Source organism: Lacerta agilis, chromosome 1, assembly GCF_009819535.1.
Source record: "Lacerta agilis isolate rLacAgi1 chromosome 1, rLacAgi1.pri, whole genome shotgun sequence".
Classification (NCBI taxonomy): domain Eukaryota; kingdom Metazoa; phylum Chordata; class Lepidosauria; order Squamata; family Lacertidae; genus Lacerta; species Lacerta agilis.
The window spans coordinates 39,278,871-39,306,695 of record NC_046312.1 but is presented as its reverse complement, the minus strand read 5'-3'; the positions used below and the strand labels follow the sequence as shown (position 1 = coordinate 39,306,695).

Here is a 27,825-nt window from a genome sequence, read left to right as displayed (position 1 = left end):
CAAAGTGCAAGCAGATAAATAGGTAAACGGCGTTTCCGTGTGCTGCTCTGGTTCGCCAGAAGCAGCTTAGTCATGCTGGCCACAAGACCTGGAAGCTGTATGCTGGCTCCCTCGGCCAGTAAAGCAAGATGGGCACTGTAACCCCAGAGTCGTCCGCGACTGGACCTAATGGTCAGGGGTCCTTTTACCTTTACCTTTACATGGATCAATATTGCTCAACTTCAGAGGCTTTCTAGGGTATTGATGTTAACCATCAAGAAAGAATTTGTCTTGCTAGAATCACACTCAACTCCGTCTAATGCAGGATTACGTTAGCAGTGATAAACCAGTTACCTCTGGAGAAAGGGACTTGTTACTGGCCACCGTAGCTGCTTTTATTTAAATGAGGGACTGCATAGTTATATTCCATTGATAGTTAACTAATATTGCTGTATTGAAGCACAATGCTAAATCTCCTTTAGGAAAAAATGCATGCATGCACTGTTTGGAAAACTGTCACAAATGTTTTATATAAAAACATTTATAACTCCATGTTATACCCCTAGAGTGCTTCCAGATGGGAGCTTAGTGGATTATTGAAAATTGGCAACAGGTGTTTTTTTTAAAAAACTTTTTAGAATCCCCTTAAAAGAGTAAATCTAGAAGGGGGAGGGAACATGGATGGTCTTTTTGACAGTGGCACACAATAGTGTTGTGTACATACCTACTGCAAGAAACCTTGTGTGCATAATGAAAACACCATAACAAAGACCTATCTGGAAGCACCACTATACATACTGACAGCTACATGAATTCAATGGGATTTACGTCACAGTAGGCCTGTATAGAATTCAGTTGGGTATAAGGATGGTTAATATTTTACAATTGCAATCCTATGCAGGTTGATTCTTTGGGCCTTACTCCCAGGTAAATGGCCTTACTGTTTTAGGAGTATTGTTGAGTTATGCATATTTTGTTGTAAGTCTTGTAAAACTTGAAAAAGACTTATTTTGTTTGCCTCTAATTTGTAGGAGAGTGATGTTGTCATACTATTTTTGTGCTGTTTCTTTTGGATTGTGGTAGATTTTGACTATAAGCAATAAAGTTCATAACAGAATTTAAATTAAGTAGGATTACCAAATATAATTTATTTTAAGGGGTGTTCTTTATTTCATAATATTACAAGTAACACCCTTAAGTTTTTTTTATAGTTCTATAGAATCACTAATCTTTCAACAGACAAACCTAAGATATTTGCAGTTATTTATGGCAGTGCAATTAAAGTATTTTTGTTTGAATGTTTTTGTTTATTTTTTATGATGCTCCTATAAAGCATTTCACGTTGTCCTTAAATTATTATTGCAAAGTGCAAAATATAGATCATTGTCCCAACTAGAGATAGGCAGCTAATTACAGTACAGGGAATACTGAGGAAGGGAGACACAATGGTAACATTTCTTTTTAAGAGGTACTGAAGTTTACTTTCAAAATTTCTTGTAACGAGTCCTACCTGGAAGCATGCCATGCACCTTGGAAACTCTGCTCCTTCTAATGTGTAGGAATAGGCTGCAGTTGTTCAGTGGTGCCTTCCTTGGCCACGTGTCTTTATTGTGGCTTCTCATCACAAGGCTAAGTTGTTGAAAACAGATTGTGTGGTTGAGCTCAATCACAAATTAAACCCTGTTTTTAAGCCTCAAAATCTGATGTACATAATGCCCATGCAGAAAATTTTGGTTAAAAAAGATATTCTCCTTTGTGTTTAAAACAGGAGTGAAAAAATAGAGCTAAAGTTTATAGTCGCCTCCATAAGTTTAAAACATACAATGAAGGAACCAAGCTGAAGGTGCAAAAATGAGTGGTTAATAGCATTACTTATAGATAAATTATTTGTTTTCCTACAAAGCTGGGATTATTAGGCAAAATTACACGAACTGTTTGTTAGCTGCTTTTGTACTTGTTTTAAAGTTCAACATGCAGTACTATATCTCAATAACCATACAACATTCTTGTAAAATAGGTCAATGTTATCTCAATATTTCAAATAGGGGAGATAAATTAATGGTTGAGGTGAGATTTGGGCTCTTTCTGGTCCACAGTCTGTTCTCTTAGAAGCAACATTACCACAAGCACTCTGTTAGCAGTTACCATTAAAATCAAATAATTTGTGAGAAGGTCACAGTAACTTCTTACAAAAGCAGAGTAGAACATAATGTGCCACATGCTATCTCTTACGCCAAAATATACTTGGCAAATGTTTATTCAGCTTTTAGAAATCCTCACAAGAGGAGTTTGCATGCTTCACCAAGCAGCTTGATAAATCACTTTCATATTGGCCCTCCCACAATTGTTAATATTAATAATAATAAATTTTTATTTATACCCCACCCTTCCCGATCAAAACTGGGCTCAGGGCGGCTAACAACAAACACAAAAACATTGATTAAGAACCGAGTTTAAAAACAGCTTAAAAACAGCATAAATACAGCATACCGGTAAATGTGGCATCACCAGGACTAACTGGCCAGATTAATCCTGCTAGGGCCAGCAAGGAGACCAGGGGAGAAAATTAATGTGGGGTCTCAGTAGGGTTTTTTTCATAGAAAAGGGGGAAGGGAAAAGGAAGACGGATCAGGCTAAGTTGAAAGCCAGGCGGAATAGCTCTGTCTTACAGGCCCTGCGGAAGGAGATCAAGTCCTGCAGGGCCCTAGTCTCATGGGACAGAGCATGATTTTGTATGTGCTTTTGTATTGTATATGCTTTAGTTGCAGCTTACTCTGACACCTGCTGTTAGACTTTTTAGAAAGCTATGTTAAAGATACTTTGTAAAGATACAATAAAGCATGTATATTGCCACACCATGTTGTACAGGTATCAAAAAATATACATGCATTCATAGCATTCACGATGGTGCATGGTCCCGCCCCGCCCTCCAATCTTGTTACATAGAAGTTACACCTACACAGAAAAATTATGACAGGATTTCTGAGGCAGCCCTGACTTAAGCATTTGCATTACAGGGTTGTGTCCACATGAGGGCAAAATGTTCTATACAGTATTATGTATCTGGTTGGAAATATAAAATATGCATGCAGTTCTAAGAATTCTTGCTCAGTGATTGGAATATTGATTCCCCCCTTTTCATAATTTCATAGTTGGAGTGCAAGCAAATTTTGAGGCTTTAATAAAACTTTATACTGTACTGTATATGTGTACTTTTAAGAGCATCACATATGAATTAGTAGGCACATTTCTTCCCAGACCTGTAAAAATAATTAACAGTTAGGCTTTGTTTCCAGATACATTATGTTGGTTAATTTCGGGATTCCTCCTTATTTATGTGAATGCTTGGTAAACTACTCCTGGTGGCATTTTAGCAATCTGTTACCTTCCATTCTGCAAGTACTTGGATATAACCTCTATAACAGGGTTGGGGAACTTTAGGCTCAGGAACCAAGCATGACCCTTGTGTGTCCCTCCCCAGGCCACACGTCTCTTCCAAGCCACATACCTCACTGACCCTACTCCACGCCCCATCTTGAAAGCTGTTTCTATCAGTAGTGTGTCCTTTAAATGTAATACTGCTTCTTGCTTGCCTGGATGCAGAATGGAGAGATGGGTGTGGTGTGTGTAGAAACCTGACTTCAGCATGGCTAGAATGTGGCATACTGTTCTAAGGTACCGGTAAGTGTCTGGCCTTGGTTTTTTCCTCTGGCCACACTCAATTTTCCTTACGGCCCTGCCCATCACTGGCATGCTGCCCCTGGAAGATTGCCCCAGGTTGTTTGTGGCCCTCACTCTGAAAGAGGCTCCTCACTATAGTTTATGTGGAAACTTCATGCTTATCCACTTTTCTAAGGGAGTTCTTGGGCTGAGAGCGGTGTGGTTTCTTGTTGAAACCAAACACCAGGGTAACCATTGTTAGCTATTTTACAACATTAAAAGCATTGATGGGGATGAGCAATCTCCTCCATTGGTTCATGCCAGGTTGGTTTGGAAACAACCTAAGTTACACTCCTCTTCCCACAAAAAATCAGGTAGATTTTCTCCCATTGCCCCCTGGCAGCCGGTGTACTGAAAAAAAACATACTATGCCAGGCTGCAAGTAGCCCCTAGAAGTAAGTATGACTGCAGGGTCAGTAGAAAAGTATATTTCCCAGGAGCTACTTGCAGCATTACAGACTAGTGCTGGAGAGGAAAACCTCCATTCTTCCCCTCTTGTGCTTTCCTGCTGTTGAAGTGCTACCAGTAAGTGGGATGAAAAAGAGGAGGTATCTTTGGGCAGGTGTATGTGTGTGCAAATTAGAAGGGGATTATTCTCTGGGTTAGATTAACATCTAATGTAGAGAAAGAATTTGTGGGGATCAGGACTGTCTTTACGCCGGGGTGCGGGGCACCTGGGCACCGAATTCTGGGGGGTGCCATGTGCCCGCCGCTGAAGCCGCCTAAGCTCTTAACTATCTACCTGTTATGAAATAATAAATAATTTTGATCAAGCTAGAAAAACAAAATACATATATACCTAGGTATTACGAAATGTATACCTACTGTTTCACTAAAGGACTTTCGACTTTGTGCGCTCATTTACCAAAGAAGTGCTGCTCTTGTCATTCACAACCGCAGCGCTTTTCAGACTCAACAACGGCGCTTGTCATTCACAACAAGAGATAAGGCGTAAGCGTGGTGTCTGACAGAAGCATAATAAAAGTTAATTTGGGGGCTAAACTAAATTTGTGGGCACTGGGCGGATCTTTGCACCCCAGCGGCACATATGCTAAAGACAGCCCTGGTGGGGGTTGTACCACTGTCCTCATAGCTGTGATGACTGTTACAAGCTCTTTAAGGATCTAGAAGTCCACCTTCAATTACTGTTGCTGCTCTCTGCTTTTGGGCTCATGGTCATTAATGTGGATTAGATCCCATCTTTACCTAAAGTGTGTGCTGAGAGGATTGTAAAACTCACCATTGTTTAATCACTGATCTGAATAATTTGTATTTAATGATTTTCAGTCAAATCCTGTTGTATGTTTACTGAGATGTAAGCCCCACTATGTTCAATGGCACTTCCAGGAAAGTATGCATGGGATTGTAGTCCTAGTGTATTTAACTATTAAGGCATTATTCTTGGGCCAATAAGGGCCTGTACATATTTTTCAGAGATAGCAGTTACACTGCTCAGTATTTTGAGTTATAAATTATCTTTTTAGTCAGAGTAATTTGAACATAAATGCAACAAATGGTATATTTCGAAATAAGAGCTGGTTTCTATCACCTTGAGGAAACAAATTTATATTGCAAAGTGTGAATAGGGATCGTTTAGAAAGAAAGCTATTATGTTTGATATTTTAATCTCTTGTTCACGTTGGCATTTCTGTCTCTAGTATTATGCTTCTCTTGTGTTATATGTCTATAATTATGAGAAAGCTCGGATAAATCTGTAAGGATTATGTCATATTAAATTAATATCATATTTCTGTCACTGTTATTGGCTAGCCACATTGTCATGCAGATGAAAGATAAAATATATAAATTATTTTGTGGAGAAAAGACCAAGTATGAATGCAATTACTGGCAAGTGGGCAAAGCTATAATGTTTTTGCTTTTATAAACAAATCTAATTTGCAGAAATGAATATACTTACTGGTTTAGCCAATTAGAAAACAGAAAATAACATGATACATTATTTCCAAAACAATTTATTTTGCAATGAAGTTCAAACAGCTAAATCACAGAACTAAATGTTTTTGATGTGTTGCTTGTTAGAGCTCTAACTGTATTTCTTGTCACAATGCAGCAACATATCTGCATCCTCCTTGGATTCAGTGAAATTCAATGAATTGGGTAAAAAAATTATCATAAAAGCAAATGGAACCTGAATAGCCAATCTGTGTGGCAAAATGAAACACACAGCAAGCTACTTATATTTACTTCATGCTATTTTCATGTTGATTTGAATGTTTTAAGTTGTAGCCTGGTGTGGTGGTGCATGCCTGCAATACAGCTACTCCTGGAGATTGAGGCTGGTGAATCGCTTGAGCTCAGGAGTTTGGGGCTGCTGTGGGCTATGCTGATCGGGTGTCCACACTAAGTTGGGCATCCATGGTGTGATATGTTTGAAATGCAAGGCATAAAACAACCAGATGAAAATGGGTGCAGATTTCCCTGCTTCCAAATTGGAGCATTTTCCAGGTATTGTATCTAAACGTCCCATTTAGACTGGCTTTAGGCTTCCTGGTTTTTGAATGGCTAGTGCAGGGAAGTCAGGTGTTGTGGACTAGTTACTTATTTATTAAATTTGTATACCGCTCTTCATCCAAAGATCACAGGGCGGTTCGCAACATTAAAAGCTGCCAATAGAAGTTAAGGGCAGTATCCAAAATTTTAATGTTGTGACAGAAATATCAGTGTGCCCAACCCCCACGAAACTCGAACACATTCTTCTGATATGATTTAGAATGCAGGAGATAATGTACCTGGCTCATGATGTTCTAGGATTGTAGGAAGATCCTGGCCATGTTGGAGCATCTATACCATGGTTGCTTTTCATGCTGGCGTTGCTCCAGCTTCTGAAGGTGGTGTGAGTGGACTGCAGATGTGGTAGTGGCAAATAAGGCAGCTGCAGCTTTCTTGACCAATTTCCATCCCTTCCAGTCTTTTAAGTTGTTTTCTTCCCCTTCCTTATCTGCTATAGCAAACAGGTAAAGGTAAAGCTAAAGGAAAGGGACCCCTGACTGTTGGGTCCAGTCGCGGACGACTCTGGGGTTGCGGCGTTCATCTCGCTTTACTGGCTGAGGGAGCTGGCGTACAGCTTCCGGGTCATGTGGCCAGCATGACTAAGCCGCTTCTGGCGAACCAGAGCAATGCACAGAAATGCCATTTACCTTCCCACCAGAGCGGTACCTATTTATCTACTTGCACTTTGATGACCTTTCGAACTGCTAGTTTGGCAGGAGCTGGCACCAAGCAACGGGAGCTCACCCCGCCACGGGGATTCAAACCACCGACCTTCCGATTGGCAAGCCCTAGGCTCAGTGGTTTAACCCACAGCGCCACCCGCATCCCATACCACAATTAGAGTGTTAATTTTAATGGACAGTAACATCTTGCGTTATCTTTTATCCTTATTTACGCATTATAGCATACTAATTTATCTGTAAATCCTGCACAATTCTTTTGCGTAATGTTGACCACATTATGTTAGCAAACATTACATTTTGTTCCATGCTACAATATGGATAAAAAGCATCAGAGCAAACTCCTCTTGAAAATGTGTTTCATTCAATCAACCTTGCAATTAGCTACTTGCCTAGGACAAATTGTAATTGCCTCTGGGTGAGCAGTTGAATGGTGGGAAGCTTTGGCCAAGAATTAAGGCTTAAGGGTTGGGAGAGTACTGTGTTGCGCTACAGTATAGCTTCAAAGCACTATTTCTGTGTGAGCATTTCTTCTTTCAGCAGGGCTGCCTGATTGCACCCTGGAGATTCTTTATTTAACTTTAAATCTTCTACTGCTTTGGGAGGTTGAAAGTCACAAATTTTCCCTTATGTTTTCACTTTCTGATCCTTTTCAGTTGTCCTGATTCCTTATCCACTATAGGAAGCTTGATTCCAGGAGTGCCAAGTAGGAATTACATGTACTGTATTGGGGATTGGTGGGGAAGAGACCAAATGGCTGTGGTGGCAGGGGAGCAATTCATTTGTCCATTTAAGTTAGTTGATGGGATAATTAATTGTGTGATTTACCATATTTTTCGCTCCATAAGACACACTTTTTTCCTCCTAAAATGTAAGGGGAAGTATCTGTGCGTTTTATGGAGCGAATGGTGGTCCCTGGAGCTGAATTGCCCAGGGGCCAAAAGAGGATCATGCTGTTTATTTTACAAAGAGGAAAGGGGGTGTTTAAAGGACTCTGCTCAGCAGCTAAGCAGCAAGAGATGGGGAGAGAGATAAGAGTCCCCGGCTCCCTTTCAGCCCCGCCCTCCTTTGTTGAATGTGCTGCAGAGGGAGTTTGCTTGTTTCCCCAGCTACATGTGACTGGCTGATTAGATTATCTGTCTGGAAACTGTAGAAAAGGCTCCCTTTCCTTTAGAAGCTGCAGAAATGTGAGTTGAACCCCATAAAAACAGAGCTTTTCTTCTTTGCTTTTCCCCCTTTGCAAAAAAACCCTGCAAAACTTTTAGCTGATCCTCAAAAAACCAGGGTTTTCCCTTTGCAAAAAAGCTGCAAAACTTTTAGCTGATCCTCAAAAAACCAGGGCTTTTCCCTTTGCAAAAAAGCTGCAAAACTTTTAGCTGATCCTCAAAAACCAGGGCTTTTCCCTTTGCAAAAAAGCTGCAAAACCTTTAGCTGATCCTCAAAAAAACAGGGCTTTTAGAGGAGGAAAACCAGAAAAATATTTTTTCTTGCGTAATTCATTGTCCTGTTTCTTCCAGATTACATTGTATGATCTCAGGTTCTAGTATAATAAGAGTTGTAAAAAAAATCTCCCTATTCCCTTTTCTCCACACTATGGACATTTTTAAAACCATTATCATAAACCAGTTTCTGAACTAAGGAGCCCTAAATATTCTAACCTTTGTAGGGGAGTAATTCCAGCTCCTTGATAATCTTGATTGTGCTTTTATTCATCTAGGAAAGACTAAGTATTGGTGTTTTGTTATTGCAACATTTTTCCTCACGTTTTGAATGAACACAGTATTCTGTCTGTAAAGGAAACTGTTAGCAATGAACAGCAGGTGGAGTAGGCAGTTGACTTTTCACTTTCATATTGATCCTATCCAATATTTGCTGTACATGGTTATTCTAGGCGTTAGAGCAGAAGTAGTAGTTGACTGCTAAAAGAAACACTGAAAAATACATTAATGACTCCCCACCCACATGTCTTGGTAGGACGTGGATGCTAAAGAGGAGCTAAGCAGAAAAGAAGAGACTGGAAGGGCTAAAAGAGCAACTTTCATCCTAGTTAGAAATTATATATATGCTAGTACATTAACCCCATTAAATTAATGGGCGCCAGAACATATGCGGTCAAACTGTTGCCCTAGTAACGTCGGGGACATGCACAGAGCTGATTGAGCAGCTCTCGCTTATCTCGTGTTTTTTTCTAACAACGCGAGAGCCGCATGACGTAGCCAGCTCTGCGCATAGCGTCCCTGTTGCCCTAGCAACATCGGGAACACACGCAGAGCGTCTCTGCGCTCCAAGTCCCAACGGCTGTCCGTGGGGCACATGCGCAGTAGCACAATCCCACGGACACAGGGACTGGACGCAGAGACACTTGCACTTTATTATAGGTGATAACATTGGCATGTAAATTTACAGAATGATCTTAACAAGGTTTACTCTCATTGGGTTAAGTGGGATTTTCTTCCAGTAATTAAGCATAAGATCACAACTTTGAAGTGCTTTATATATGTTTTTTTTAAGATCTGTTATCTCATGCATAGAATTGATGCTTTTGAATTATGGTGCTGGAGGAGACTCTTGAGAGTCCCATGGACTGCAAGAAGATCAAACCTATCCATTCTCAAAGAAATCAGCCCTGAGTGCTCACTAGAAGGACAGATCCTGAAGTTGAGGCTCCAGTACTTTGGCCACCTCATGAGAAGAGAAGACTCCCTAGAAAAGACCCTGATGTTGGGAAAGATGGAGGGCACAAGGAGAAGGGGACGACAGAGGATGAGATGGTTGGACAGTGTTCTCGAAGCTACTAACATGAGTTTGGCCAAACTGCGAGAGGCAGTGAAGGATAGGCGTGCCTGGCGTGCTCTGGTCCATGGGGTCACGAAGAGTCGGACACGACTGAACGACTGAACAACAACAATCTCATGCATTGAAAGCTAAATCATTTTTAATCTTTGTGTTAACCCATTTGTGAAGGTACTCTTCAATTTGTTGATAAAAGGAGGTTAAATTGACTGTACAAAAGTGTTATACATCATCCTTTGATCAGTGCCTGTCCTGTTGGTGAATGGAGTGTTAATTTTGTAATACTTCTTTTCTGGATTGCAAGCAGGTGAAAATCTTTCTAACCAAGTATTCTTAATTTTAGGTGACTCACCCCCTCCTTTCCCCAGTAAATAAATAAAATTGGATTGCTTGGAAACTAAATTCTTAGTGTGTCGTGAGAAAACTTGGTGATGTAATCCCCCAATTACTAGTATATCTGTTATAAAAAGAACTCAATAAATGGGGAGAGTTTGGTCTGTGAAACAGAGTTCATTAACAATTTGAAAGGCATCTGCTTACAATTTCTCTAATTAAAAATCTGGAATATTTAATTTGTAGTTTCTGAGACTCAAGTATTCTTGCAATATTCAACTTAGGGTAACAGCTGAGTTAATATAGTGCAAAGTATGTGATCAGATAGATAGTCCACAGGAAGAGGTGGACCATACACCAAACAATAACTCTAATTATTTTATTTTACTGCATTAGAGCTAATCATTGTTTTTGTTTTTTCTAATTCTCAGTAAATATTTTTTTAAAAAGTCAATATTTTATAACTTTTGATTAGAGCTCAAATTTTCAAGCCAACTCTATAATTACCTAACCATGCTTGACCCTGGAAAAGTGGTATAATCTTTCATGGGTGATACAATTTTTTGAAAAGGCTTTCTCTGGGATTAGAACACTAATGTAATGAATCACTTCCATGGATGTAATTCCTTTTGGATGTACTATATATATATATATATATATATCTACCACCCTTATAATATCCAATGAACCCCTAGACTGTGATGTAAGCTTTCACAATTCTCACCACAGAATCACCAATTTCTGTTGTGCGTTTTGGAGTTTTCAGTCTTTTTAGTCTTTGAATTCACCTTTAGCCCAAACATGCATCTTGGGGACCCACTTATTAATTTTATATCATTTTGTAAAGCATCAGTGCAGCTGTTGCAACCTGCTTTAGATCATGCTGTGACCTACTATTGGAGTATTTGCCAGTTAAAAACCAGTGGTGTTTTAACTACATACAGCAGAAGACGTAAGATAATACATATATGTAGTTAAATTTAACTTGGCAATTTCTCTTCTCTGGCATGGCTTTAAAGTCTTACTGCTGAGGAGCGTAAAGTGGGGGTAGTTTTACCCCCTTTGATTCCCACAGTATGTCATATCCCTCAGCTCTGTACCATGCTGCTCAAAGAGGCTGCACGTACAATGGCTAGGCAAAATGCTTTGCATGTCTTCTGAGTTAGAGTGAAAGAGCTTTGAGGTTGCTTAGCAACCACCAAACATGCGTCAGAACTGGAAAGGGAGAAAGCCATCTTGTTCAACTTTTTTTTTTGTATTCTGAAAAAGTGGAATGAGAATTCTACTGCAATTATTGCTATAAAGGCAAAAGTCAGTAGGTGCTTTGCCTGACCACTTTAATTGTGTTCAAGTCTGTAACCCAATGGACACTTATTCCCAAGCAAACCTCACTGAACTCAATGAGACTTATTCCAGATACAGCAAACATTTTTTGTGACATCGTTAAGACTAATATTTATTATGGCATAAGTTTTTGTCAATTATAGTCCACTTCATCAGATGCATGAAATGTTATCCTGAGGTGTGGTGTGTGTGTGTATCTACACAATTAGGCGGGGGTAGGGAGAAGAGAACGTAAAGGGGTCAGAAGGAAATGAAATACAGAAAGTAGAATTACAAACAGTGATAATTATGTTATTAAGCACAGCCATTCACCACAAACAATAGGGTGATGAGAAAAACTTTTGTCTCAGTTGAGTCTACAACTTGATAAATTGTAATCCAGAGGTTTCCCATTACTGTGTCTCTCTGAAGCTCCCTTATTCTAGTATGGCCACCTTAAGGTCCCTTATAGCAGGCGTCCCCAAACTCGGCCCTCCAGATGTTTTGGGACGACAACTCCCATGATCCCTAGCTAACAGGACCAGTGGTCAGGGATGATGGGAATTGTAGTCCCAAAACATCTGGAGGGCAAAGTTTGGGGATGCCTGCCTTATGAGTATGGACGTTGAAATCTTCCCTGCATAGTGTGTGTGTGTATATGCTAACAATTTCTCTCTGCATTCAACATATGACAAACAGAACAGACTCTGCACAAAATAATAAATCGACACAAATGTGATAGCAGAAATGGCAATATCCAAATGCACTGGGGGAAAATTCCAACCTCTTTGGCTACCCCTATGGAAATTCTTCCAGTTACTGTGCCCAGACCCATAGATTTGCTGTAGTGCTGTTGCATAGATTGAGGGTGATATGGGGAGCCTATATCCAATGACAGGGTAATGCATGCCGAACTTTGCATTAGCATGTCAAGATTAATACACACAACCTTTGGAGTAGCCACAAATATAGCAGTTGCCATTCAGACTTCTTCTGTGGTTGTAGTCCTGTGATTTGTGGTCCACTGAAGTGGGAAAGGTAAAGGTAAAGGGACCCCTGACCATTAGGTCCTGTCGCGGACGACTCTGGGGTTGCAGCGCTCATCTTGCTTTATTGGCCGAGGAAGCCGGTGTACAGCTTCTGGGTCATGTGGCCAGCATGACTAAGCTGCTTCTGGCGAACCAGAGCAGCACACGGAAACGCTGTTTACCTTCCTGCCAGAGTGGTATCTATTTATCTACTTGCACTTGACATGCTTTCGAACTGTTAGGTTGGCAGGAGCTGGGACCGAGCAATGGGAACTCACCCCGCCCTCGGGATTCGAACCGCCGACCTTCTGATCGGCAAGACCTAGGCTCTGTGGTTTAACCCACAGCGCCACCCGCGTCCCCTGAGGTCGGAAAAGGGACTACAAATGTTCGGTGTTAGTAATGCAGAGGTACTCAGCTTAAAGGTAACTGTTCAAAAAGAGTGGTACTTAAATGTATTGATAGTGCAAGAATGTATCAATTTTCTCCCTTAGAAAAATGAATTGGACAATCTTACTGGTTTCCAGCTACATTTAACTTGATCATACTCTTTTGAAGTCACAAAAAAGATTTCCTGGAATGAAAAGTGGTGTGTTTGTGCACACACATGCACATGTACAATAACTCAAAAGTCTGGCAAATTACTCTTCTAGAACTGATCTCCTGCAAGTTGAAAGTAGCTAGAGGACATGCTGCAAAAGACTGATTTTTTTTTTTGCAGTATGGCATGAATTTATTTACCAATGAAGAAGCCCATGGCTGTATGGTCCCCCTTGTTTATTCCAAGGTGTGGGTTTTGTGAAAGGCAGACATATGCTCTTTATATTTCTGTTGGACTACTAGTAATTGGGAAACAAGGGAAACAACGATGTTAACTATTCATTACTTAGTTTTTTCATTTGGTGAGTCTGTGAATTCCTTAGGGAAATGCATGTTTGCACAGAAAATATTGTAGTTTTGTCTTCTCCTGTATCTTACATTACACGATAATTTAGTGCTTTTTTGTTACTTCCTTTTATTTGAATGTAGAAAATTCTCCTTTCATTATAAATAACTAATTGCCAGTTAGGCATTTCCATTTGACAGCAAGGAGTCTGGACTTTGAATAAAATTTTATGATTGTTCCAGTTGTGTTTATTCAGGGGTAGGTCAAATGCTTTGCCTGCAGAAGTTCTTGGTTCAATCCCTGACGTCTCCAGATGGGGCTGGGAAAAACTGCTGTCTAAAACCCTATTGTGCCAGTGTAGAGCACCATCAATACCTAGTACTGATAGATCACTGGTTTTGTTTGGAGGTGGTAGCATTTTATGTACCTGTGTCTGATATTTCTTGTGCTTTGAAAATGAGGTACCGCTTATGGAAGAGGCTTCTCTGTTGATGTAAATACTAATAAATGAATTGTGCACACAAAATCTTAGTACTCAGATGTTTCGATTCAAGGTCGCAGTGTGCTTTTCTACTTGCAGGTCTGCTTTCAGAGAAACTTTGTATTAAGTCCTCTTTATAAGGCATTTTCTGCAGGTGGAAATTAATTCCTGAGTACAAACAACAGTGTCTTTGAAGTACAGATGAATAGTGTCATTTATGAATAGTGCATATAAGTTTAAATGTGTGACTTTTGCTGTCAAATACATGCAAGCAGGTGTCTGATCAGGGCTAGTCTGCCATGCAGCAGGGTAAAGCAACATGCTTCAGGCTGCAACACCATGGGTGGTAGAGGAAAAGAAGAAGGCAGAAATGTCTGAATGATGCAGCGAGACTTTTTAAAAGTGTTGTCCATACCAGAAGGGTAGCACCATGTGTACTCTGCTTACAGCAGAAAACTGCCTTGAGCCAGTACTGCATTTGATCCTTAGTAGACAACCACTTGTGTATACTTTTAAATATACTTATATATATATTATTTAATACTGTGCCGTGCATGAAATTTTGTTGTTGTTGTTGAGGCTTGTTTTCTGAAAATAATGGTGTGAAGCTGACTTTATATGTGTGTGAAATGGATTGAGGCAACTGTAGCCATGTAAGCCCATGTGTTGGAGGTGGGGGGGTCCTTTGTAAATGATCCCCTAAGTGCTGGTTTTTATGTTTTTTATAACATGAGTCATTAGCCCTTTCAGCTGGTTGTGAATGAAACAGCTGAAACTAGAAAACCACGTGAATGTACATTTTCTTCTTAAAACTATTAGTTGTGTTAGTGGTCATATTTTCTGTTGCAAATGTTTCTGGAGTCTGAAACCCAGGTAGCATGTAACCATTTCTCCTTACTGACATTAGGTTCAAAGGAAAACAACAACAAAGTATTTGATGGAACCTTACAGACTAACACATTTGTTGTAGAGCATTCCAACCCTGAGATCCACTGCTAGTGAGCAGCACCCATTGCACCTGTCCAAACAGTGGTTGAGGGCTGGAGATACTCCAAATAGATCCATTGCCATTGCCATTTGCTGCAACAACTTGGGAGCTGGCACTTTCTGTCCCGCCAGTTTCAGCTACACCACTCCATCAAGTGGTGATGCTACCAACTGAGGAGATGGATTGATCCGTTAGCATTTAATGTGCCACAAGACTCTGTGCTGTGTTTGCTGTAACATTGAACCTCAATCATTTTGTTGGTTTATCTTTTTCTGAAAATTAATTAGCAAGTGAAAGAAGCTGCAGGAGCTGTAATCTTAGTCTCTAATAGTATATATTTTAAAAGAATGGAAAAAAATGATTAAAATCGGGGTTTGACAAGTTTTTTTTAAAGATGTACAAGTTCTTATTCTCCATTCTTTGTAGAACAAATATGGGGTGGCCTAGGGAACAGCTGTAATTAGGTGAGGCATCCCCAAATCTGGCTTCCTAGATGTGCAAAGCAAGATTGCTGGAAGCTCAGGCCACAATTGTGCCTCTGTTATTTATAATGTGACAAAGAATGTGATATTTTGTTTTCATTTGGGAGAACAAGAGTATCTGTGCACATGCATTTTTCTAGCACTGCTAGCATTTCAGTTTTTCACATGGAGCCTGAGTAATGCAAATGAATATCCATGTGATAACGAAAGGAAAGCCACCAGATTAAAGTGTTTCAATCTTGGAGGCAAAATGGTAGGGACCAGGATCCCAGCATACAAATGTATGCACACTGGTGCTGCTTTTCAAATTTCCTACACAGTGCGTACTGGTAGATGTGGTGGGGCCCATGGGGCATGGTGATATTGGGGATGGGTGACAACAAAGCATAGTTTACACCTCATATGACCTCCTTCCGCACATGTTTAACGTCCATCTGGGTCAATGACTGAACAAAGCTGGGGTCCCTGTTACAGCACAGGTCAATGTTTGTTCTTCAACTCTCATTAATCCTAATTGGCAGTTATTTTATTTGTAAAGCAGTGTTACTGGGTCTGCCCTAAAACCAAAAACCTCAAATAGGACATGCAGATGAGTCACAGATGATGATTCCTGATATGTAGGGGGTTGGATTAGATCACCCTTGGGATTTCTCCCAGCTTTACATTTCTATGATTCTGTGATTCTATGTGCACAATTTAATGTTAACATGTGGCGGGAGAACTCCTCATCTGTATCCATAGGCACATTATTAGTGTTGCTAATAGAAGTTTCTGTTATGTAACAAAATTCAGTCACCGTCTTTTTCTTAGTTTTCTGAGAGAACCAATATATTGGTAAAAGGACAAGAAAGGACCACCTTTTTCTGTTTTATGCTCCATATGAGGTCAAGACTAATGACCTGGTGTCCAGTGTTGATGAAATGTTTTTTTGTAATTTTTTGGTCTTCCATAAATGTACACAACATAGATTAGAAAGTTCTGTGCCCACTATCTGTTTCTGTAGCTGACCTTTTTTCTAATTAAACCTTTTACCTTTGGTAGATCTCTCTAAAGGTCACAGATGAAGGAAATAAGTGAAAGAAATCATTCTTCATTGCATGAATTGCATGAGGTGTAGTATTATTGGCAGTAGGAGAATGATTGAGAAAATGTTATAAACTATCACAGTTACTGAAGGGCAGTACGGAAAGCTGTATTTATGAATGCCTTAAATGTCAGAATGAAGCCAATATAATGTATGTAAACTAATGAATACAACATATTTCCCCTTTCCTAGATTTGTTCTGTACTGTCCAGTTTTATAATTTTGACAGCCTTTATTAATTTAATTTCAGCAGTACTGTTTAAAATAGCAATGTATGAGCAGTGGAAAAGCAGAAACGAACATTTTAAAGCTCAACAAAATTCATGCTGTTCTACCTTCAGATTTGAATAACCATCTTCAGGCAAAGTCTGAAGAAAGCAATGTACAAATGCTTGAGGAGTGCTACAACTTTAACAGTTCGGTAGTTTCTGATAAAATTGTGGTTGAGTTATTTTTACCAATGGTTACTTTCGAATGAATAGCTAATGATTAATTGGAAGGATATTGGGCTTATCTTCACAATGCGCAACTGGGAAAACAGGAAGTATAATGGAGGAAAATTTAATTAATTTCAGTGAGACAACAAACTAGATTGTTTGATTTCTCAGCACACTACCTCTTCTGTCAGCTGCTAGGTTGCTAAAGGAGCAAACAATATAATTTATTATGCCTGTCGTTACAAAAAAGTCACAGAAATGATGCACCTTCCCCAGCTTTTGTATTTACAGAGTAGAAGTAGCATTTTGACTTGCAGCTGAGAAAAACAACAACCTGTTTCTGATTGCAGAACTAGTCACTCTCTGATACTGTACTTCACAAGAGAAAGCTGTGTTCTCTCCCTGGCTATATTCATTTGGGGTTTCTTCTGAATGTGTTGAGTCTAGTTATCTTGATATTTGTGAATGAATTCTTTCCTGATTTGCCTAAAGTGTTGCCTGATGGGAATTCAGAGACACCAAAAAATAATAAGGGTTTTCAGTGTAGGAGCTGAAGCAAATGCAGCCTGCGCTGGAAATGATTGGTACAAGAGGAGACTCATGAAGCTTACACGGGTATGCCAAGGAAGCACTCCTATCGACTTTGTAATTCCCCATGTAGTCCATGAAAGCATTAATAAGTGGAATGAAGCCCCACAGAAGTAGTAGACAAAAACCCCATGAATTATAAAGACAAAATAGAGTGGGAAGCTCACTATGTCCTGTTGGATAGGATCAGTGCCTTCCCATTCAGTGTCTTTTAGCTGCCACACCTGCAGCATTTTTGAAGAATTGTGTTAGGAATGGTTTTAGTCCTACTGTGGCTTGAGGTCAGCCTTTCAGCCAAGAGTTGTGATGAGGACAAGTGTGTGTAAATATGTATTGATTATAGTGACTAATAAAACAAAAATAATAATAATTGAATATATATGCAAACTGTATGTATGTGTGATCAGTGCAGTGCATGCATGAGAGCCAGTGCATGCTTGGTGGTCTCTGGCATGCAGCACTTGGAGAGTTGCATGTGGCCTTTTACTCTGCTGTGCTCTGCTTCTTTTATTTGTAGATAAAGCAAAAACAGCCTAACTCTCCAGTGCGCTCTCATCCAAATGAAACTAAACTGAGTAGCACTGTCTCTGGAACATCTCAGTGGTTGGGGAGTTGATAAAAATTATGTACTCCTCCAAGGAACTTAAGGCAACATAGCCAAGACTTGCCTATTTAATTCCCATAACATGTGGAGAAGGTTAGATTGAGAAATAGAGAGTAGTCCAAAGTCACCAAGTCATATTGCTTCGTTGAAGTGAGTTTGAACATAGGTCCAGCTGATCCACTACACCACGCTGGCATATATGATTGTAGTGGTCTGCTGTGGGTACATTGGTACACCCCAGTCTTCAGTGGTGTATCTGATTGCATGATAGGTACAACAGGATGCCTGTTTGATACTGCACTCTGTTGTATTATATATTCCTTTCTCCCACATTGGTGCAGTAAAAATTCCAGTTTATGCATTTTATTCTCCGTTTTTGTTTAGCTCCTGTAGTAAAATGTATTTCGTTAAATATTTATAGTTGACCTTTATACATATTTTGTGAAAATGGGAAAATTACTAATCCCTGTTAGGTGCTTTGAATTGTTGTCATCTAAGCTCATAAAACCCAGCTGTGTTTTTTAAAGTACATATATTTTTAAAAGTGGAGAGCATCGGTAACACTGACAATAGGAGGCAAACAAGAACAGTTGGGGAAAAGGTTTTTTTACTCTTCTATCTTTCATAACTACTGCACTAATAATAAAGGCAAATTATATTCTAAGGCATGAATATATTTAAAATAAATGTGAACTCTGCATTTATGAAAGTATTTGGAGCAGGCTTTGAATGTGAATACTGCATTTTCAGGCCTGTCTTTGAAGTATGTAATGAAATTACAAATTGCAAGCACTTGCAATTTAGGTACCGGTATATCCACTCAAATGTAGAAATCAGTGAATTTGTGGAATTGGTCTGCACTATTTTACATTGCTATGAGAATTCATAGTTTAATTCATGCTGAAATAGAGAAAAATGGACCACTATGCAGTCATAGATATTTTTCCACTGTTATTTCCATATGCAGAAAATTGTGTTTTGATTCAATCTTACTGTAAGTACGGGGTTGTGGGTAGAACCATCTGGTTGCTAGGACAACCCTGGAATGTTCATTCAAAAGCTAGCAGCTTGGAGTGGGTGGAAAACCAGTTGAACATGTCAGTTACAATTGGCTTGTTGGGGACAGAATGCAAGGATATTGGTGCTGGAGGTCTATTCAGATGTGATTTTTAAGGATAGGTTACCATTAAAATGGTAAATGGTTTGGTTGATGTGGATTTTTAGTTGCTGATGAATAGTTTAAACCGTGACTTAAGATGAAGTTTACAAGGATTCAAATTAATACTTAGCAACTAGCTCTGAAAAACCTAACAGCAGTCTTAGACATGTCTGCATGTCTACTCAGAAGTAAATGCCATTTTTTCAAGTGGGCTTACTAGTAGGTATAGCATTGTACCCTAAATGAATTTTATTAAGAGACTTTTAACGTAACCCAGTTACAACAGTTGATTTTTTAATTTATTGCTGTACCTAAAAAGAGTGACCATTGGCTAAAAATATACAAATAGGAGGATGGAAGGTGGTAATGTTGCTGAATATGGAACATCTGGGGATCATCATTAATTGATGACTAAAATACTGCTAACCGTGGTAGACACCAATACTATTGGTATGAAGGTTGAAATGAAAGCCAAACGCCCTTGTCCCTTACCTCTGAACTTTGGCAAAACTTAATATGAATCAGCTTGAGTATATTCCTATTGGTGTGTTTGTATCTATACTCAGACAGCAGTAGCTGACTTCAGCATTCAGGTGCCACACCTCCTGTAGTGTCAATTTTGCTAACTTGGATTACTCACCATGAGCCCTTAAATTGATGATATGAAAACACTTTACTGATAGGGTAGATGAGTGCTGTTTGCTCACATACAGCAACTTACCACTAGCTTTCAACAGATGTAGAAGTGTGCTTGACAAAATAAGCCTTCAGACGTAAGATCTGTTCTCTTCTATCACAGTGAATAATTCCCTGGGGTTTTAATTTTGGTGGGGAAAGTATTGATTTCCTTCACTGAAGAATTTGCTTTTTTGGTCAGTTGGAGTAAATTTATAGCCCTTCAATCTTATTTAGTTGTGAAGAATGTGAACTGTGAGCCATAAACTCATTTCAGGGCTTAGTCAAGCCAGCTGTCACCTCTTATCTTCAGACTTTGTCTCCATCAAAAATGTGAGGATAGTATTAGTGGTTATGGTGTAAAACAGTAATGATTTGGCTTGGGCAATGTATCGATACATCATCCAGGACCAGTATGAGGGGCAGACCATGATGGTGGCTTTACTCGGTGGTATATCGTGGGTGAACAGATGCCGCTCCTGAGTCCCTCTGCTACCAGTGCCACTTTCCAACATCGGGTTGCTGGTAGCAGAGGGACTCGGGAGCAGCGGTGCTTTCACCCATGATATACTGCCAAGTGGAGCCGCCATTGCTCTGCCTGTCATACTGCAGAGGGAGGAGCAAGCTGTATCACAGCCTAGGAGAAGAGAAGTAGTTGTGAGCTATTTTCACTGTTTGCTCCAATTTTTGGAGGACCCTAGGGCAATATGTCCTCAGGAAGAGAGCTCCGTGGGTAGAGTACTGTTTCACTGCTTTCTCTAAGAAACCCACCGTAAGCAAATCTGCAACAGGAGCAAAGAATTTGAGGAAACAGATCTAAGTGAACTTTCATTTCCAGGTTATCTAGAGCAGTGTTTTTCAACCTTTTTTGGGCAAAGGCACACTTGTTTCATGAAAAAATCACGAGGCACACCACCATTAGAAAATGTTAAAAAAATTAACTCTGTGCCTATATTGACTATATATAAGTAATTTTCCCACGGCACACCAGGCAACATCTCGCGGCACACTAGTGTGCCACGGAACAGTGGTTGAAAAACACTGATCTAGAGTGTAGCTTAAGTTGATAGCTTGCTATGTTTCTGATGAAGAAGAGGAGAAAGAAATTAATTTCCAGATTAATGAAGATAAAGATGTTTAGACTATGGGGTATAAAGAGGCACAGAGCAGAATAATCTGACTCACTGACTTCCTATCCTCAGCTAGTTGCCAAGTGCTTGTTTTGAGCATGTTCTCCCACATTTCTTCTGCATAGGTCAAGAAATGGTTTTCCATTTAAAGCAAGAGATTAGCAGCTGCTAACATATTTCAGTTAGCATCATATTCTTGTTGTATGTTTAATTCCTGTAGATAATATGTGATACAATCTGGACATTAAAAAGGAACAGTAAATCATTTAAGAATAGTTTGAGAAAGTGGGGTGTTGTTAGGACTGTCAGTACCATGGAATAAACCTTGGCCCAGTGTTAAACCTTGCTTTAAACTTTAACTGTGAAAGAGCGTGAAGCCTGATGGCACACACACAACTGAATGTAAGGGGGATATAATAAATGGGCTACCAGATTTTTTGGTAATCCATCACAATCTTAAAATTGAAGAGAGGATAAATGTAAACCCCCTAGATCAGCTGTTTACTATGACACTAGGACAGTGTTGCCATGAAGTTTGGTGTCACAGACAGATATAGTAATGCAGGTTCTAATTACTGACATGCCAGGGCAGGTAATCTGGACATGCCTACTAAATGAAATGTTAAATTGGGACATTGATTTAAGGTAGCTGTCTTAATTTTTCAGAAAACAAAACACAAATTAAAAGAAAAGGCTAATTAAAACTCTTATTCAATCTTCTTGCTGCTACATGTCATAGGCCTCGGCTGATCTTGAGTCACAAGAAGAGGAAAAAGAAGAACAAGGAAGTTATTCAAGAAGAAAAGTAGTTTCCAACTGGCACCGTTATGAAGATACTGAGAAAGAAACACAAAATGACAATGGTGAATCACAGCGTGGGACAGACTTCAGTGTTTTGCTTAGCTCAGCGGGTAAGCAAGAGAAATCACAAACAGTATTTAATTTTATATGTTGCATATTTGTCTCCTCATAATGGCATTTGGAATGCCTCATTTTTGCTGCTGGTAATGGAATCCTTGACAAGAAGACTGATTTTATAATTTGCTAGTTAAAAGCCTATGGGCAGTGTTATAACAAGAAGGGTGAGAGCATAGGAAGCTGCCTTATAGCAAGCTAGGCCATTGGTCCATTTATTTATCTTAGCATCATCTGCACCACTGGTCTTCAACTGATGGGTTGGGATCCACTAGTGCATTGTAGCCAGATGCAAAATGGGTCACAACAGGAGCACTACCATCATGCAAGTATATGGTAAAAGATTAAGAAGTAAATCCCCCAATGCATATTGGGTTAAAAGTGGACTCTGAATCTAAAAGGTTGAAGATACTTGATCTACACTGACTGGCAATGGTTGTCCAGGGTTTCTGATGAGTTGTTTCCAGTGCTCCACCACTGAGCTACTGTCCCCTAATGATATTATTTATTCAATTTAGATAAGATCCTATATCAAGATAGGGATGTGTAGCAGCTTTGTACTGGGGCTGAATAACTAGGTGAGTCAGGTGATTTGGAGTGATTTTACTCCTCTGAGTCACACCATGATGTCAACAAAGTGACCCAGGTTGGATCAGGGCCTCCATAAACCTTTGTGTTGGACTATTGTTTCTGTATCCTACTTTTTTGCAAACTGCAACTCTGTATTTTGCTAAACTCTTTAAATCTAGAACCACATCCTATCAGACTTACCAATACTTGCTATACGGATGCCAACATATGCAACAATTTTAGCAACACATTAATACCACATGGGCTCAACTTATAGGACAGAACAGCATTACTTAGTTTTAGCAAAATGAAGGCTGTCTGAGCATTCCATCCTCAAAGCTCTATAACTGATGAAGATGGAGGCCAACACGTTTTGCTATAAGAATTGGAAATTTATTTTTTGTTAGTCATTGATGTGTGTGAGACTTTTGTGACAGTACTCAGTGGTACAGAGTATTAGCACCCATGACACCTTTATCAATATATGAGTAGCAGCACCCTTTAAAAAAAAAAAAGCACTCTCTGGGTGTGGGCAAATTCATTCTGCTATGGGCTGTTGCGAGCTGCAGTCCTGTTACGTCTTGTAGGCTTGTATAGTTCTAGAAAGCCTTTCAAGTAGTTTAAAGGCAAGCTTACCCTAGCTTTGACAGTGTCTTGGACTGTACCCATTGACAGTTCTGTATTACAGCTTTCCATGTGTATGTTTGGATGTTACGCCTAATTCTTGGTCTGTCATCTGAGACAACCTTTTCTTTCTTTTGGGTTTTATTTATGTTAAATAAATCATGGCACGGTGTAATAAATCATGTGTTGTTGTTCATGTGAGGTTGTATTTACCTAATTTTAGGACCTGCTAAGGAAGAGATTATTGTTATTATTTCCTGATATATAAAACCACAGAATTCTAAGAGGGTAGACTTCCTTTCCCCCCATGACTGTAATTCCACAGCTTCAGTGTATTTAACTGAGAGTGCATGTATGTGAAGATGAAAATAGCATTTTTTTGGTCAGTTTGAAATATTCATACTTTTGCAAGTTCTTTAGGAACATTTAGAAGTAGAACTAGAGCATTAATGGGTAAAAAAAGGCTATTGACTTTGGTATGTTACAGTGAAATGATTTGGTGTATCACCTAAACAATTTTGTTTGCATGAACTCCATGTGTGATCTTGTATCTGAAAGTCTAATAAGTTTTGGTTAGCATCGTTATATTACCATTCAGGTCATATCTTGAAAAGAAGTAGATTGTTAATGTGTGCATATTGCAAAACTTGAAACATAATTTATTTTAGTACATTACGCTTTTATCTTTTAAAAAAAATTGGATCAACTACAAAATGTGAAGTCTTATGAAGATGGCTTTCAAATTTGTATCTAGATCTCTCTGGAACGCTTGAAGATATTAGAAGTGAATCATTCAAGTATTGAATATTTTCTGTTTTGAGAGTCCTGTTACGCTGAGAATGCAGAGGAGAAAAGTAATAAATAGTATTGATGGGTGGGTGGAATTGATGCACACTGTATGTGACACTAAAAAAAAGTTACATTTATAGTTAGCTAGAACAATTTGTTTGAATTTTATTACAGTATACTTTTCTCTGCAAAAATAAAATGTATAGAGTCTTGGGCATTGTTAGCTCTTTGTTATTCATTGCAATTTAGGAAATACATAAACAGAGGTATAGTGCTAATAAGCATTTTCAAAATGGATTACTGAATTTCTTTTTGAGGCAGGTGTCCTCAGTGAGCCATGGAGATGAGAGATGAGCTCCTCCCCACATGAAACAATGTATCCCTACTCTACCCAGTCAGCCCAGTACAGGGTATTGCATGCCATATTGATCTGTGCTTTGCACACCAAGTGTCCATGACAACTTCATTTTTTATTTTTTTTTGCTTCTATGGGTCTTCTTGCTAGGGACCTAAGATAAATGCTGTGTTGATCAAGGTCACCTACTTCCCCTCTTTCCCTTTCATCTAGCGATTGCAGGCTGATGACAAGTGAGTGCCATCATTTTATTTTTGAATTATGTATTATATTAGGTTTCACCTTGCAATTTTTTTGGAACCTTGACTTGTAGTGGAAAGCAAGGTGCTTAGTAGGAGGCTGAAGAGATACCAATAAGGGGTGTGGTATATCCGACTGGTTTTTTGCTTTTCTAAATGATTTTAGGCTGTTTTCCTTGTAAGCCATTTTTAGCACTTTCTTATTTGCAAAGGCAGTATAATTTTTTAAAAAATATATACTTTGGCGGAAGAGATGGATGGATGCCCATGGTTGCAATCTAAAAACCCTTAGAAATAAATAGTGTGCGTGCAGTCGATGTTAAACTGTTTCGGATATAACAAGCAGCCAAGCGCTCTGTATCAGTGACTCCAGGTGAAGCTCCTTAGGTATTTTTGAAGGTGACAAGTTGTCATACAGAATATAGGCAGGTGTAGCTCTCTTGCGTGCATGAGAAACAGAGGCCTCTGCTGGGTTTCTCTATTGTAGCAACGTTTAAAGGTAGAGAATCCTACTGTTCTTTTTGACTTGGTCATTCTAGTTAGGACAGTACCAGTAACTGACAGCTCAGTTCAGTTTTCAGAGACTTTCCAGCTGGCCCTACTATTCACCCATTTTCTCCCTTACAAGTCAGGATGCAGCAAGCAAAGGCATTATCACCACTTCTACCTTCTTTCCTTATGCACTTCTGTCTTGTTTCCCCTGTAGGTCTGTGCCTTGGCTTATGTGGGAAAGTGAACAGCCGACAGGCACAAGGGGAGAACTTTATTAAAACATGTGCTGCTCTTCACATTGAGGGAGTTAAAGAACGTACTGTCTGTGTCTTGGCTGGTGTAGAAATTAGTCTGTGAATGGAGCCAGTATTGCTAGCCCTTTGGTGTGTTCAATTCAATGTGTTGTGCATGATTAAAAGTTGTTGGCCAGGACCATAAGTTTTCCTGACGCTAACAAGAATACAGAAAAACCGCCTTCCCTTGGTACTCCCCTTTTTCCTTATGGTTGATGGTAGCCTAGTTCAGATGGAGTAATCCCATGTTTTATTGGTATAGGCCGGGGGGGGCGGGGACTAACCTGTGCTCCCTTCCTGTGATTGGTCATACCGGCTGGGACTGATGGAAATTTTGTTCATTAGCATCTGGAAGACCATAGGTTAGCCATCCCTGACCTAGAAATAAGTCATGCACCTGCACACCTCATCCTCCTCTCATGAGCAAATATAAAAAAGAATAGAAAATGTTTATTGCATATTTACAAAAGCATTGTAAAGAAGTTAATAGAATAGTAGGTTGTTTTTTTTGAAAAAAAAACACACTTGTAATATTAAGGATGTTTAAAATGGAACCAGGGCAGTGTTATATTGTAAGCCAATTTGCTTGAAATAAATATGGGGATGATTTTTCTATACCTTGGAGGAGACAAATCCCATTTTGCTAGCAGGTTGCCCTACTCTCTCTCCTGGTTGGCTGGTACTGTCTTTGGGAAACACAAAAATCCTAAAAAAATTATCTGTGCCCACCCCCCGATAATTCTTTTCTCTGTGAGGGAGAATTCTTACATTTCAGCATCTGTGCAACCAAAAAAAATATCATGAGGATATTTTTATTTATAACTTGCTACAAATATATCTGATAATTGAACAGGCTATTAGAGATTTATGTCTACAGCTGAACTAACTTTACTGTTATTTTCTTTTTAAAGTAAATAAAGCCTAATAAATGTATTTCATCTGTGTGTTTTTCAGCTGCTATAAAACATTTGAATGATGTCAGAATATTAACTTGGATTGTCCTAGCCTTGTAGACGTAATTTAACTTAATGAAAATATGAAAGGTCAACATTTAGTGCTTAATTAAATGAGGATCTGATATTAAAATTCCCTCTAGATTTAAAGAAGTGTTAATATTTATTACAAATTGGTACTTAAGTGAATTTTTTCAGGACATGTAGCATTTCCATTCAGGAAATTGAAGCAGAAATGTGTCGCGTTTTTGTTTGTTTAGCAGACATGATTTAATGTTTTATGGAGTGTCGTTTCTTGCTTAGTATCATCAATCTCTTTTCAATCATGTGTATAAGGCCATGTGTTCTCCTAAAGCACTTACTTTGACTAATTCCTTTGACTTGATTTTGATTACTTAAGAACAAAAGGAGAGCTTGCTAAGTTAGGCGAACAGCCCATCTAGTCCAGCACCCTGTTCTCACAGTGGCCAACCAAGATGCCTGTAGTAAACTCACAAGCAGAATCAAAGCACAAGAGCAACTGGTATTCAGAAGTACTGCTGTCTCCAACTGTGAAAGCAGAGCAAGCCATCATAGCTAGTAGCCACTGATAGTCATTACTTGTGAGTAATGATTTTAAGATGGTAATCTTTACATTTTAAGTGAGGTGCATCTGTTATACAATTGAAACATACTTATTGTTTAAGGAAAAATACCTTATATATTTTCTAAAGGGGTAAGGGTTGCTGTGGGCCAGGGCAAAGTGGAGGTGGGAGTGCAATAATAACATCAACAAAGGACACAGGACAACAGTGTTGGGAATAAAAGGGCCACAACTTTACTGATTACAGGTGTCAGATGGTTTGGTGTAGGCATTGGGTGTGACTGGCTTTTATACTCAGGGAGCAGACCAGAGGGAAGAAGTTCTCACTCAGGTCTGCTCCCCATCCATGCCCCCCAGCTCATATGTGATTGGCTGGTGAGCCGTGCAAGCAGGTCCCTGGCTGCTGGCTCAGCAAGAGGAACTGGAAGTGCCCCTTCTCACCATGCCAAAGGTGAGGAAGGGAGGCCAACTCCCATCGTGGCTGTTCTGGGGCCACAACTGCTGTTCCTCGTGAGTCTCAGCGGAAATGGGAATTATGTGTGGCTTAGTAAGCATTGCCCATGCAACATTCAACACCCGCTTCTGCAATAATTTCCACCTATATATAGTACTATCTATCTATTTATATATCTGTCTGTTCATTCATTCTCTGATACATGTGTGTGTATGCTTGGAGCTGCTTATAACCAGGGGCAGCCCTAGTGGTCTGCCTTAGAATTACTTCTGCTACTAGATTATTCATTTGTAAAAAAAAGAGGGGGGTAGAATCATTTGAGTAGGCCTATATGACCTGTGACCAAAAAAGTCAAATACAGGCCACTAGCCAAGTATGGCAGCAGGTTAAGAAACCTGTTTTTTCCACCTGCTCGCACTATAAAAATGAGGGTGTTGTCAAGCAGGTCATTATGCAGAGATAGCAAACTATGTGTGGTCACAGGTTGTGCAGACCTGGTTTTCATCATTGCAGTTAATCATGACTTGTAATTTCAGCTAGGTCCTGTGTAAAGGATTGTTTTTTAGTTTTCAATGTATTTGCCTGATTTAGGACATTGTGTATTTTATAATAGACTCCTTTTTAATTTATTGATGATTGTTGTTGTTGTATCACTACTAATACCCTTGATCATCACT

At 39.4% G+C, this 27,825-nt stretch overlaps 2 protein-coding genes across 3 annotated transcripts in view; one reads left to right on the top strand and one right to left on the bottom strand.

The window, feature by feature from the left end:
- Positions 1 to 27,825, top strand: part of AVEN (apoptosis and caspase activation inhibitor) — a 103,789-nt gene that overhangs the window by 2,257 nt on the left and 73,707 nt on the right. Inside the window, exon 2 of the mRNA XM_033144880.1 lies at positions 21,621 to 21,792. Within this exon, the coding sequence (XP_033000771.1) occupies positions 21,621 to 21,792 (172 nt within the window). The remainder of the gene's footprint in view (positions 1 to 21,620; positions 21,793 to 27,825) is intronic.
- The window catches only part of CHRM5 (cholinergic receptor muscarinic 5), a 62,603-nt gene that overhangs the window by 8,082 nt on the left and 26,696 nt on the right, over positions 1 to 27,825 (bottom strand). The window contains exon 1 of one of the 2 annotated variants that reach the window (XM_033144868.1): positions 1,490 to 1,622. The exons of the other annotated variant lie outside the window; for it this stretch is intronic. The gene's annotated coding sequence lies outside the window, so the exon portion shown is untranslated. Of the gene's footprint in view, positions 1 to 1,489; positions 1,623 to 27,825 lie in introns of those variants that run through there. 2 annotated transcript variants of the gene reach the window in all.